General features: G+C 35.8%; 1 protein-coding gene across 4 annotated transcripts; it reads left to right on the forward strand.

The window, feature by feature from the left end:
• The first annotated feature begins 8382 nt into the window (after positions 1 to 8382).
• On the forward strand, positions 8383 to 13498 carry LOC117685517 (uncharacterized). Of its 4 annotated transcripts, none has more exons than XM_066080756.1 (9): positions 8383 to 8583; positions 8853 to 8958; positions 9271 to 9389; positions 9521 to 9595; positions 9687 to 9806; positions 10457 to 10585; positions 10997 to 11080; positions 11293 to 11368; positions 12879 to 12955. In XM_066080756.1, the coding sequence occupies exons 1-9, from the start codon at positions 8566 to 8568 to the stop codon at positions 12902 to 12904; spliced, it is 753 nt and encodes a 250-aa protein (XP_065936828.1). In that variant the 5' UTR covers positions 8383 to 8565; the 3' UTR covers positions 12905 to 12955. The 4 variants fall into 4 exon arrangements, with proteins under 4 accessions (XP_065936828.1, XP_065936829.1, XP_065936827.1 ...); XM_066080757.1 differs by having other exon boundaries at positions 8581 to 8659; XM_066080755.1 differs by lacking the exons at positions 8383 to 8583; positions 12879 to 12955 and adding an exon at positions 12985 to 13498 and having other exon boundaries at positions 8592 to 8958.

A 13498-nucleotide genomic window follows, 5' to 3' on the forward strand; every position in this document is an offset into this window, starting at 1 on the left:
ACTAATCAGCCAGGAAAGCTGAAACTTGTGTGAAAGCATCCTCAGGTAGTGTAGATTCATAGTTGTGAAAATCATGGCCCCCGGGGGTAGGGTGGGGCCACAATGGGGGATCGAAGTTTAAAATAGGAATATATAGAGTAAATCTTTAAAAATCTTCTTCTTAGAAACTAATCAGCCAGGAAAGCTGACACTTTTGTGGATGCATCCTCAGGTAGTGTAAATTCATAGTTGTGAAAATCATGACCCCCGGGGGAAGGGTGGGGCCACAATGGGGGATCGAAGTTAAACATAGGAATATATAGAGTAAATCTTTAAAAATCTTCTTCTCAGAAACTAATCAGCCGGCAATGCTGAAACTTCTTTGGAAGCATCCTCAGGTAGTGTTGATTCAAAGTTGTGAAAATAATAACCCCTGGGGGTAGAATGGGGCCACAATGGGGGGTCGAAGTTTAACATATGATTAAATAGAGTAAATCTTTAAAAATCTTCTTCTCAGAAACTAATTAGCCAGGAAAGCTGAAACTTGTGTGGAAGCATCCTCAGGTAGTGTAGATTCAAATTTGTGAAAATCATAACCCTGGGGGTAGGTTTGGGCCACAATGGGAGGTCGATGTTTTAGATAGGAATAAACAGAGTAAATCTTTAAAAATCTTCTTCTCAGAAACTAATCAGCCAGGAAAGCTGAAACTTGTGTGAAAGCATCCTCAGGTAGTGTAGATTCATAGTTGTGAAAATCATGGCCCCCGGGGGTAGGGTGGGGCCACAATGGGGGATCGAAGTTTAAAATAGGAATATATAGAGTAAATCTTTAAAAATCTTCTTCTTAGAAACTAATCAGCCAGGAAAGCTGACACTTTTGTGGATGCATCCTCAGGTAGTGTAAATTCATAGTTGTGAAAATCATGACCCCCGGGGGAAGGGTGGGGCCACAATGGGGGATCGAAGTTAAACATAGGAATATATAGAGTAAATCTTTAAAAATCTTCTTCTCAGAAACTAATCAGCCGGCAATGCTGAAACTTCTTTGGAAGCATCCTCAGGTAGTGTTGATTCAAAGTTGTGAAAATAATAACCCCTGGGGGTAGAATGGGGCCACAATGGGGGGTCGAAGTTTAACATATGATTAAATAGAGTAAATCTTTAAAAATCTTCTTCTCAGAAACTAATTAGCCAGGAAAGCTGAAACTTGTGTGGAAGCATCCTCAGGTAGTGTAGATTCAAATTTGTGAAAATCATAACCCTGGGGGTAGGTTTGGGCCACAATGGGAGGTCGATGTTTTAGATAGGAATAAACAGAGTAAATCTTTAAAAATCTTCTTCTCAGAAACTAATCAGCCAGGAAAGCTGAAACGTGTGTGAAAGCATCCTCAGGTAGTGTAGATTCATGGTTGTGAAAATCATGATCCCCAGGGGTAGGGTGGGGCCACAATGGGGGGGTCAAAATTTAACAAAGGAATATATAGGGTAAATCTTTAAAAATCTTCTCAGAAACTAATCAGCCAGATGTTTCTTTATAATTGTTAAGACTTTGGCCCCAGGACAATTCTTTGGCCTCCCGAGAAGGTTCATAGTTTGATGTACGTTTATATCTAATATATAAACTATTGTTAAGGATCATTTTGAGAACTGCAATACTCAACATATGATAAGACTATAAAATCATCTTGTTAGAAAAGGGACTAATGATTATAAACATAAGAATATCCAGGGGAAAATGGATTTTATTTATACAGGATCTACATGTATTATTGTACATTGTCCAGATAGTTTGTATTATGACTCCATTAAGCTGATTTTATCATACCTATTGTTCCTCAGGTGAGCGATGTGGCCCATGGGCCTCTTGTTCTTAGTGACTAGGTATATATGTCTCATTGACCAATGATAGACGACTTTTAGTCATTAATATGCATGCGTTACTAACTTCGTTCACTGTATAAGTCCCAAATCCAGAACCCACAGATTCTACCCTTTACGGCGCTAGATTCATGTACTAATGTACTTCTGATCTTCAAAGATTCAGTATATTCAAATTATTATTTAAAGTCCTGGATACCTGGTAAGATCACTGTTAAACATATTATTGTAACATCGTATTCAGTGATACTGTCGGTAAATCACCGGTATTATAATTTGGAAAACCATTGTATTTGTAATTTAATCAAATATATGTCGTACATGTAATTGTCTTTCGTCAACGTGTGTGTGTTGTGTTGTGAGTGTGTTTTCTAGGTTTCTTTTCTTATATCACATAAAAGCATATATAAGCACGAATCCAGACTTTGGTCGTTATTTCTAGATGTACCATTGTAGCCGCATGTTAAGCTCATGGATGACACCAAAAATGATACAATTGCACGTAAAATTGCCGAAATTTGCTCGTTCATTGTAAATGTAGTTTGAATTTAAAATAATAAAGACCGTTTCCTTTTAATTACCAAAGAGATATTGAAATATTACGGTGGTGTGGAAGGGCTAGATGAAAAAAAATTATCTTATTTGTTCGGACAAATTAGGATTTGTTCGGACGAATTAGCTATTTGTTCGGACGAATACGTTATTTATTCGGACGAATTACGATTTGTTCGGACGAATTAGCTATAATTTGTTCAGACGAATAAGTTATTTGTTCGGACAAATTAGGATTTGTTCGGACGAATTTCGATGTGTTAGGACGAATTACGATTTGTTCGGGCGAATTACGATTTATTTGGACAAATTAGGATATTTCGGAAGAATAAATTATTTGTTCGGACGAATTACGATTTGTTCGGACGAATTAGCTATTTGTTCGACAAATAAGTTGTATTTGTATATAAAAACAAAATTTTTTATGAGTAATTAACAAGACTATCTGATTTGGCAATAATGTAGATGATAAAAGGGGAGAGAGTCTGTAATCAAGCCACCCCGGGTCTTTCCTGGAATGTTTTTTTTTCCTTCTATTGATAGCACCTAAATGTTATACATTTACTAATCACTGACATTTCTAGGGTGTTGGAACAGGGGCGGCAGGGGGGGGGGGCTTAGCTACTTAGGTACTTTTTTTGCAAATGTAGACCAAACCATCAGGCACATAGCATCATAGAGGGTTTAGCTCCCCCCCCCACTTTTTATCACCAGAAATATAGTTGTTCCTAACTTAACCTTGAAAGATTGAGAAAGTTGGAGTAATAGGTCTACTCCCCCCCCCCCTCTTCCACAGATTAGGAATTTCATGATTTGGGGGAAGAAAAATTTGGGTAGGTAAATTTATGTTTTGGAAGTATAGGTATAACCCCCCCCCCCCCACCGATTAGGATTTTCATGATTTGGAGGGGGGGGGGAAATTTTGGTAGGTAAATACTAATGGTTTCGCAATATTTCTGAGGAGTAGTCTATCCCCCCCCCCCACTTTCAATTTGCTTCCGACGCCAGTGCAACTTAAATATGGCTTAACGCCCCCCCCCCCATCCCCAACTTATCGATCAATTTCGCTGCCCCAATGGGAAATATATTTCGATGCCCCTGCATTTATACAATATCTGACATATTATGATACCAGAATATAAGCTTGTCTCAAAATCTGTCAAAATTTTGCATGTCGATAAATGGCGGGAGTAATATTATTTGTTATATATATATGGCATAACGCGAATTCTTTTTGTTAAGGTCCTGTCACACCCATCTGCGTCCCCACGGCGTGTTCACCGCGTTGTAAAATTCATGGAATCGCCGTAGGATCGCAAGGAAAATTAGAGCACCAGACATGAGGTAACATTATAGAGCTAGGGTTTTTAGGTTGTGGGTTCGATACCATCAAAACTTTAGAATTTTTTTTTTCTTATCGATTGTTAAAATATTCAAAACTGAATATAGTTAGAAATCGTGCTTTTGTAAACTTGTAATATAACATCATCTAGTATATTTGGTTGGAAAAAAATTAATTTGAAATTGTTTTTTACAACAAAACCAAATGGGCATTTCCGCTATCTTATTCCCCCATCTTCTTTACTTGATTTGAAAATTTTACAAGTGGAGATGTCACGGCGTCCTGACAGCGACCGAGGCGTTCTTACGGAGCTCCCACGGCGTGTAACTGCGTTTCCACGGAGTTCTACTTGGCGATTAACTGCGCTCTCACTGAGTCTCCGCCGAGGCTCATGACATGCTAGGAGTTTTTACCGCGCGTCCACGGCGTGCTCTGCGCGCTGACTGCGGCCACAAGACAGTATTTACTTGTTAGTAGGTTATTTATTAATTTGTACACTTGTATGGGAAACAAACAAGAATTTACAACTAGTAAATATATGACTAAAATTTTTTTTATATTATGAAAAGGTACATTGTAATTGAAACATAATTTTTTTTTATCTTAACACCCCCCCCCCCCCCACCATCGGGAAATATTCCTGGATCTGTGAATGATCTCGTAAACCGAGTTAGACTATTCACATCTGCCTATCCATGTTTATGAAATAAATTCCCCCCCCCTCTCTCTCTCTCTCTCTCTCTCTCTCTCTCTCTCTCTCTCTCTCTCTCTCTCTCTCTCTCTCTCTCTCTGTAATAATAGTTCAGATTGAATATCTAATTCGTCTGAACAAATAACTTATTTGTTCGAATAAATAGCTATAATTCGTCAGAACAAGTCCTAATTCGTCCGAAGAAATAACTCATTCGTCTGAACAGATAAGATTTTTTTTTCATCTGGCCCCTCCACATATCCTTATTAGCATCGGTTTAAAAGAGGGCGTACAAAATGGAGTCGCTTCCCATTAAAATAAATATCGGCTAGACAGCCTTATAAGTCGCTTCTGTGTTATATTTTAGGGCATATCATTTACTTTAATGAAGTCTAGCTTACATCTCAACAGATCGTAAAATGTGTTGTATTTATATCAAGTTTAATAAACATAGGTAATCACAGATTACAAAGCTCACCGAGACGAGGCATCACCCTTATGAGACAACACTGTAATGAAGAATAATGACCCCCGTAGAATAATGACCGGGGGTCATTTTTCTACGTAGAAAAATGACCCCCCTAGCCGAAGAATAATTGGATTTTTCTGAAGAAAAAAGACCCAGGGGTTATTTTTCTTCATGTTAAACATGAAGAAAAATGACCCCCATAAGAAATGACCCCCCCCCCCCCCGTAAACATGAATAGAAATTGGTTACCCCGTATCCAAGATATGACTTTGAAATTACTTAATTTTTCACTCTGTTCAACTGATTTTGAAGTTATAAACACCGAACTTGTAAATAAATTGCTGTATATAGTATTTCATATCCGTAGCAAGCACACACAAAATGTTCACTCTTTCATTGCCACAAATTGATTGTTTACAGTTACGCCACTTCTCTCGTCGACATAAGGCGGGAAATGACGCATACAAAGAAAAATTCATACACAATGAGGATATTGTGTGATAATTAACGAACAATAATCATGAAAGAACAATTGTTGTAATAATATAAGCAATATTTATTGGTGAATGAAATGTCAATCGTAGAATGATACATGTATATATCTTTATGGAAAAAAGACTAAGGGGACAGGTAACGTAGAGATATGAATACTTCTTATTTACATTTCTTGGGGAAAGTGATTTTTTTAAAATTATTCTGCGTTAGTTTTGTTTTCTTCTACGTAATACATGAACATCAATATTCGAAAAATTTGTTGTAATGTTGTATTTGTGATCATGAATAGACTTTATTCTTTTATAGCAAATTTGTGAAGAGTACCTGACTATAGTAAATCTTAAAAAATAATAAATACTGATCGATTATAATAAGAAAAGATTGTTTCTAAAAGCGTTGATAAGATGTTAGGGCCCATGTTAGGGGTTTATATCCCGCTTGATTTTGATCCCACGATCTTTATTGTATCCAAATTTACCAATGCTCATACAAACTATTGATGCATTAATCGTCTTGATATTAACTAAACTTACTAAAGTATGCCGATGATAAAGTAAAATTTATTTTCTGTACGAATACTCTCAGTACTTTGACGATTTTCCTTATTGGCCGTTAACCTCTACTGGCGTAATGGCTGCTGTCGGTGCCTACTAACTTAAGCTTGGTTATAATACCTAACAGTGGAGTAAACTTTTCATAATTTTGGTTTCATCATTAATTCTGGGTGATACACTTGTATACCCAGCAGTTTGTATTGTGGAAATCCTCAATTCATGAACAATATGAAGAGTATAGAAGATGCGACGGCGAAGCGCGAAGATGCGAAGAAGAAAGTGCTAAGTTGCGAAGGCGAAGAAGTAATTTTCGCCTTTGCAACTTCGCACTCTCGTCTTCGAACTTTCGCGCTTTCGCCTTTTTAGCTCACCGAGACGAAGTCAATGGGAGCATATGCTATACCCCCGGCGTCGGCGTCCCGAGCTGGTTAAAGTTTTAGTTGCAGCTCCTGTATCTAAGCTATTACTTGTCCTCTCTTTCCACCAAACGTACATGGATGATGCATCTGGACCTACTGAATCTGGTTCCTAACTTTCATATGCTGGAGGATGTTAAGGTTTTTAAAGCAGGTTAAAGTTTTTGTTGCAGGTGCCTTTAATAGCAATATCTAAGTTACTGCTGGTCCGTACTTCACCAAACTTGAATGGATGGTGTGTCTTTTGATACTGATGCATCAGACATGCTTGAGTGCTGAATCTGAGCTATAGGTTTCGGATACTGGAGAAGGTTAAGGTTTTTGCCGCTGGTTAAAGTTTTTGTTGCAGGTGCCCTCTAATGATAATATCTTAGTTACTACTGGTCCTAACTTCATTAAACTTGTATGGATGGTGCGTCTTATGATACTGAATCACCTAAGAGGCTTAAATGCTTAATCTGAGCCACAGGTTTGGGATGCTGGAGGATGTTAAGATTTTTAGAGCTGGTTAAAGTTTTTGAAACAGGTGCCCTCTGATGATGATATCTTAGTTATTACTTGTCCTAACTTCACTAGACTTCCATGGATGTACGTCTTATGATACTGATGCACCTGACAGGCTTGAATACTGAGTTTGACCCATAGGTTTATGATTCTTGATGAGGTTTAGTTTTTTTGAAACAGGTCACATGTTTTATAGATGATAGCTTGCATAGTTGATTTAACTATATTATAAATGAAACGCAGAGGTTGCTTCGAATGCAGAGCCTGATCTCCATTATCAAGGATTTTCTACCTCACTCAAACCTGCTTGATAGATAAATGTGGTTGTTGTTAAATGATGTAACATGATTCCTATGGTATAGTATTGTATGATGTAAACCCCTATTGTTTAATAGGATACAATATAATACCATATGTTATTTGATACGATATAATATTGTATCATTTTTTAAAGTATTTTATATATGATATGATATTGTTTCATGATATTCCTATGTATAGTATTGTATATTATGATACAATATTATAAAATGTTATATTGTATTATTTATTAATTATTTAATCACTTGATACTATAACATATGATATTGGTTTATATGATATATTATCATATCATATAAAATTGTATTTTATGATATTTTAATATGTATTATTGTATCATATGATACAATGTGTATAATATGATTGTATACAGCTAATTGTGCCACGTACGTTTCACATATGTTGGAACTGAACACATGTGAAACATACGTTAAACATACGTGGCACACACGTGAAGTCAAACCATACGTTACACATACGTTGAGAAATACATGGTTAACATACGTGTGATATCATACGTTCAACATCACATACGTTTAACATACGTAAGATTTTACATATGTTAAACGTACGTGAAACGTACGTGAAACATATGTTTTACATATGTAGATTTTTTTTGTTAATAAACACATGGTTAACATGAGTTCTAAAAACCATATGTTACACGTGCGTTAATAATATGTTTTACATGTGTGAAGGCATGCATATGAATAACATTAAAATTATCTGCATGTGCGGATCTAAAGGGGAGGGGGGTCCGGACCCCTCCCCCCTCCTTGGAAATGAAAATACCTACATCATACATGTCTAAACATTGTATGACACTTTATATCATTGTAAGGTTAATTCATTGTTTTCATGATTGCTAGGCCTATACTCATCGGACGGTAATTCAGTCTCGTCTTCTGACAGTAGAAGTTCTGCGGAAGTTTCTTGGCATTTTTCTGAAGATACGGTGTCCTCTGTTGTCGGAGAATGCTGCTCATTTTGAAGAAATACCATATTTTTATGTCTCTCAGATTGTATGTGCCGGTGAAAAAATGCTTTTCTATTTGTTTGAAAATTGCATACATTGCAATTCAAGTCTTCTGCGGGATCCGCGCCCGCCATCATTGTTTACATTGGTTTCACTGAGAACCGTAGGGGTGTATCATAGCAATTTTCATTGACGCACTATTGCGTTTACCCAGTTACGCTTGAAAAGGAGACCTAACAAATATTGTAAACGTTATTAAATATAAAACACAACAAGTGATATATTTTATCGGAAGTGAGTTTTAAATAATGCGCAAGTCGAAGATACACGACTACAACATCCCTTACGGACCCCTTTAGAAGCAGACGTCATAAGGGAAAATCCGAAGATGATAGACGCATTTGCGGTGAGTTATAAATAGGTCCAAAATGTCAGCTGTGTTTGACGTGTGTTAATGTATTTGAAAATGATATTAACAAATGGTTTGTTTGAATTTATGTTTTTTTAAGTCAATGTAAACTCTATCAGTGCAGTATATATATATTTTAAAGTTGTTTACCCCCGGCCCCTACACATATATGTAACGTTATGTATTCGTGTCATACCTTTTTACAAGGACCAGGCAAATGTTTAGTTTTTCGTTTTATATCAATTATTTTGTATTATCCTAAAAAGGATTCCCAAGAGACTATTCCTGAGACGGAGTCAGTTGCAGGTGGTTCCCAGGATCTTTTCCTTAATCCTCCGGCCAGTGTCAGGAATGACAGAACAGATGAAATAAGTAAGATTTTATATAGGCCTATAGCCTAAATATTTTTCATGTTTTTGTTCTCAAAATACAAAACAATACTATAAATCACACAAGCGTTACTTTATATGTTTGTTGTATAGCTGTAAATCTGGGAACAGCTAGTATTAGCATTTTATTATTTTTTTTTTTAGATTTATATGCAGTGTTCAGGTCTTTATATATATATATATAAAAAAAATTGCTAAGAATTGAAGCTAAAACACGCCATGTTACTCGATAAAAATGTTCAAAAGCGTCATTTTTGTTCATTATATGTACATATATAGCATATTATATTTGCAGTTAGAAAATTGGACAAGCTCACAGGTGACGTTGCCCTTTTGCGAAGAGAAGTGGCAGAGCTGAGGGGCAAGTCACCTGCGTCTGCCAAAGCATTCAACATTAACACGGCTTCATGCAAGGTTCAAATTTAATTTGTTGTCAATATCAAAACCTTAAAATACATTTGCTGATATGCCTTTATAAAAGTTTTTTATATAATTTCATGCACATGGATGTGTGTTTACATGCATTGATTGACTTTGTATTTTAGAGGAGGTTCAACCTATATTTAAGAAGTAGGTTCTCATGTCGCCCATGGCTGGAAGTCAAAAGTGATGACTTTAAGGTAAAAAATCTGGAGGTTGATTGTTCTCTGGGGCTTCCCGCTTAATGTAATCTGTGATAAATTTATGTATGTATAAATGTAAATATTTCAGAATGAAGTTCACACTTGCCTGGCCATGGACGACATGAGAACCAATCCTGCAGCATTCCAGGGAATGGTCTCCCATTCATTACACAAATTCACGGAGCTCAGGAATCAATTTAGGAGAAAGGTGTGTAATCATTTGATAAAAAATGTGTGTTTGACTGCTATCTGTTGTCCAAATTTTTCATGTTCACTTTATTTTACATGAGTTGTAAAAAGTCTGTATGTGTAAAAATTTGTTCAGGATTTACAGTAGGTGAATGTATGTATAATTCTCTAGCATTAAAATTTAAAAAAAAAACCAACTCTCCATAATACTTGTATGTGACAAATAGTTATACCCCCTACAAAGTTCTTTTTTATGGGAAGGGAGAGGGAGTGTGTATATAAGAACTACCTTGTCCGTCTGTTTATCTATGGGTCACTGTCAGTGCAATTGTGTCCCATCCATAGACCTTTCTTATGATGGAATATCAAAATCAGTCTCTTCACACAAAAATTGTGTATGCAGCCTACCTTAGAGTAAAATGTAAGTCTAAACAAAGGTCATTTGGGCAAGTTCAAGATCACTGGAAGGAAAAGTGCATAAATTCCCTGTGTATTTGTGTATAGAGGGGGTAGATACAAACATATCAGATATGCTCTATTCCTGATTCCTTTTTTTATGATCAACTGGTTAAATTACAACAAAAAGGTTAATATTAATTGGTTACATCTTGATATATGAAAAAAAGTGCTAAAATATATGCATGTTTTTTTAAATTTATTTTTGCATAGATTCTGGCAGACAAACAAAGTATTCCTTGTAAAGGCCTTGGAGAGCTGTGCTATGACATCTTTCACAGCTACTCCAAGGCCGATGAATGCACCCTGTCCCAGGAAAGGATGCATGCAACAATTCTGTTGGTAAGTATTAACAATCAGTAAGCAAAATATTTGGAAAAAAAAATTATATGATAAGAATTTTTTTTTTAATATAAAAATGTAGAACTTGCAGAAAAAAGGATGGACCATCCTTGATCTTTGACAATTTTCATTGTCCATATTTGTATTGTCTTTTTTATATAATCCATCTGCAGCTCTTATGTCTAGATCCACTGATATTACTTGGTTAAGTTTATGCTCTAATTACCAATATGCAATGATGGATTTAAAGAAGTATGTAAAAGCAGTTCACAGAGAGAGAGAGAGAGAGAGAGAGAGAGAGAGAGAGAGACCTGTTGGGATCAGAACATCTACTTTTGTGGAAACTAAAAGGAAAAGGAGACATTGTTTCAATCATCTGGATTGTTCATTGTTAATCTTGTTTAATTTCAGAGACACTTTCTTCACAAGAAGAGGTACTTTAACGATGGGACTTCGGCATCTTTCTGGGCGGAATTTAGGTCTTTTTGGGAAGAAGTAAGTTATCAAATACATTTTCAATTTTTCATGGAGTAACAATTAAATCATTATGATAATTATTTTAAAAAACAGTTTATAGTTTGATTGTTTTAAAAAAAAAATTGTAAACTTCAAATTTGGAAATCATTTCTTTAAAGCAAAGATGCTCATAGATTTAAAAGAATTCCAAATAAAATATTGCAAAACTGTATTTGTTTTTAACATTTCAGATTGAAAAGGATGGAAGGCCTCAGAAATGGGAAAGATTAGAAGAAATTGATAAGAGGAGAACTGAAAGGGCAAGAGGTAAAAACATCTTTTTTTTAATTTATTAAAATCAATGTTTAAACCAATTCATTTAGAATATCCATTGATATATGTTTAATAAATTATAATGCTAAAGCTTAGCTCTTAGCTGACTTGAGCTTTCTTGGGCCAAATTATATCAAAATTTGTTTGGCATCTAATGTTGTCTCTGATAGAAATTTATATTTTCTTGTCCCTCTCAAACTTGTCTGTGCCACATCTTTTAAACTGGATGGAGTAGGCTTTCAAACTTGGTCAGCTGGTTCATCATATGGAAAGGGATGTAAGAGTCATAAGTAGGTCACAATAGCCTCGTTTTGAAAAATACCTGGCATAGCGTTACCAAATACTGTACGTGCTATATCTTTTAAACTGGATGGTGTAGGACTTTCAAACTTGGTCAGCTGGTTCATCATATGGAAAGGGATGCAACAGTCATAAGTAGGTCACAATAGCCTCGTTTTGAAAAATACCTGGCATAGCGTTACCAAATACTGTCTGTGCCATATCTTTTAAACTGGATGGTGTAGGACTTTCAAACTTGGTCAGCTGGTTCATCATATGGAAAGGGATGCAACAGTCATAAGTAGGTCACAATAGCCTCGTTTTGAAAAATACCTGGCATAGCGTTACCAAATACTGTCTGTGCTATATCTTTTAAACTGGATGGTGTAGGACTTTAAAACTTGGTCAGCTGGTTCATCATATGGAAAGGGATGTAAGAGTCATAAGTAGGTCACAATAGCCTCATTTTGAAAAATACCTGGCATAGCGTTACCAAATACTGTCTGTGCCATATCTTTTAAACTGGATGGAGTAGGACTTTCAAACTTGGTCAGCTGGTTCATCATATAGAAAGGGATGTAAGAGTCATAAGTAGGTCACAATAGCCTCGTTTTGAAAAATACCCGGCATAGCGTTACCAAATACTGTCTGCTATATCTTTTAAACTGGATGGTGTAGGACTTTCAAACTTGGTCAGCTGGTTCATCATATAGAAAGGGATGCAACAGTCATAAGTAGGTCACAATAGCCTCGTTTTGAAAAATACCTGGCATAGCGTTACCAAATACTGTCTGTGCCATATCTTTTAAACTGGATGGAGTAGGACTTTCAAACTTGGTCAACTGGTTCATCATATAGAAAGGGATGTAACAATCAAAAGTAGGTTACAATAGCCTCTTTTTGAAAAATACCTGGCATAGCGTTACCAAATACTGTCTATGCTATATCTTTTAAACTGGGTGGACTAGGACTTTCAAACTTGGTCAGCTGGTTCATCATATGGAAAGGGATGTAACAGTCATAAGTAGGTCACAATAGCCTCGTTTTGAGAAATACCTTGTGTAAGGTTGCCAAATACTGTTCATGACAAAAATAAGGATTTGTGGCCTCATTTTTGAATGCTCAATACATATACTTAGGACTATATAAAAAAGATAACATTGTGTTAGAACATTATGATAAAAAAAAAATGATCTTGCAGTCATGTTTTTTTTTTTATTTTCAGAAAACTCTGGAAACACTGAAGAGTGACTGTTTAGTGTTACTGTAAAGAAAAATAAATCAGAATTTAAATTGTGAAAATTTGTTTTTCCTTCTTATTGTAATTTTAGATTAGCAGATGGTTTGACACATGATTACATGTAGTTCCATTGATGGGGAAGTAAAATAGTTATTTGAAGAGCCTAAAGCAGGGAGTTCAGGGATTTTAACAACTTGAACTGAAAGACAAAAGAAACATTTGAAGACATTTAATCAAAGACCTGGATCATGTGTCTGTTACGTATACAGATGGGACTCGAATATTTTTATATATAGAATACATACATACATGTTGCATGTTATGAGAAACACATGAGATTCGAGTCACATTAAATATACATATAAAAGATATACATATGTTAAACGCACGTTATGATCCACGTATATGAAACGTATGGTATTTACCACGTAGGTTAAACGTAAGGTATCTACAACGTGTGTTAAACATACGTGTAACGTATGTACCACGTACGGTTTAAAACGTACGTTAAACACACGTGGTACTTAAATCACGTTAAACGTACGTGAGATCACGTACGTATCACACATGTTTAACGTATGTGATACGTACGTGGCACATTTTGC

Source organism: Magallana gigas, chromosome 4 (assembly GCF_963853765.1).
Source record: "Magallana gigas chromosome 4, xbMagGiga1.1, whole genome shotgun sequence".
Classification (NCBI taxonomy): domain Eukaryota; kingdom Metazoa; phylum Mollusca; class Bivalvia; order Ostreida; family Ostreidae; genus Magallana; species Magallana gigas.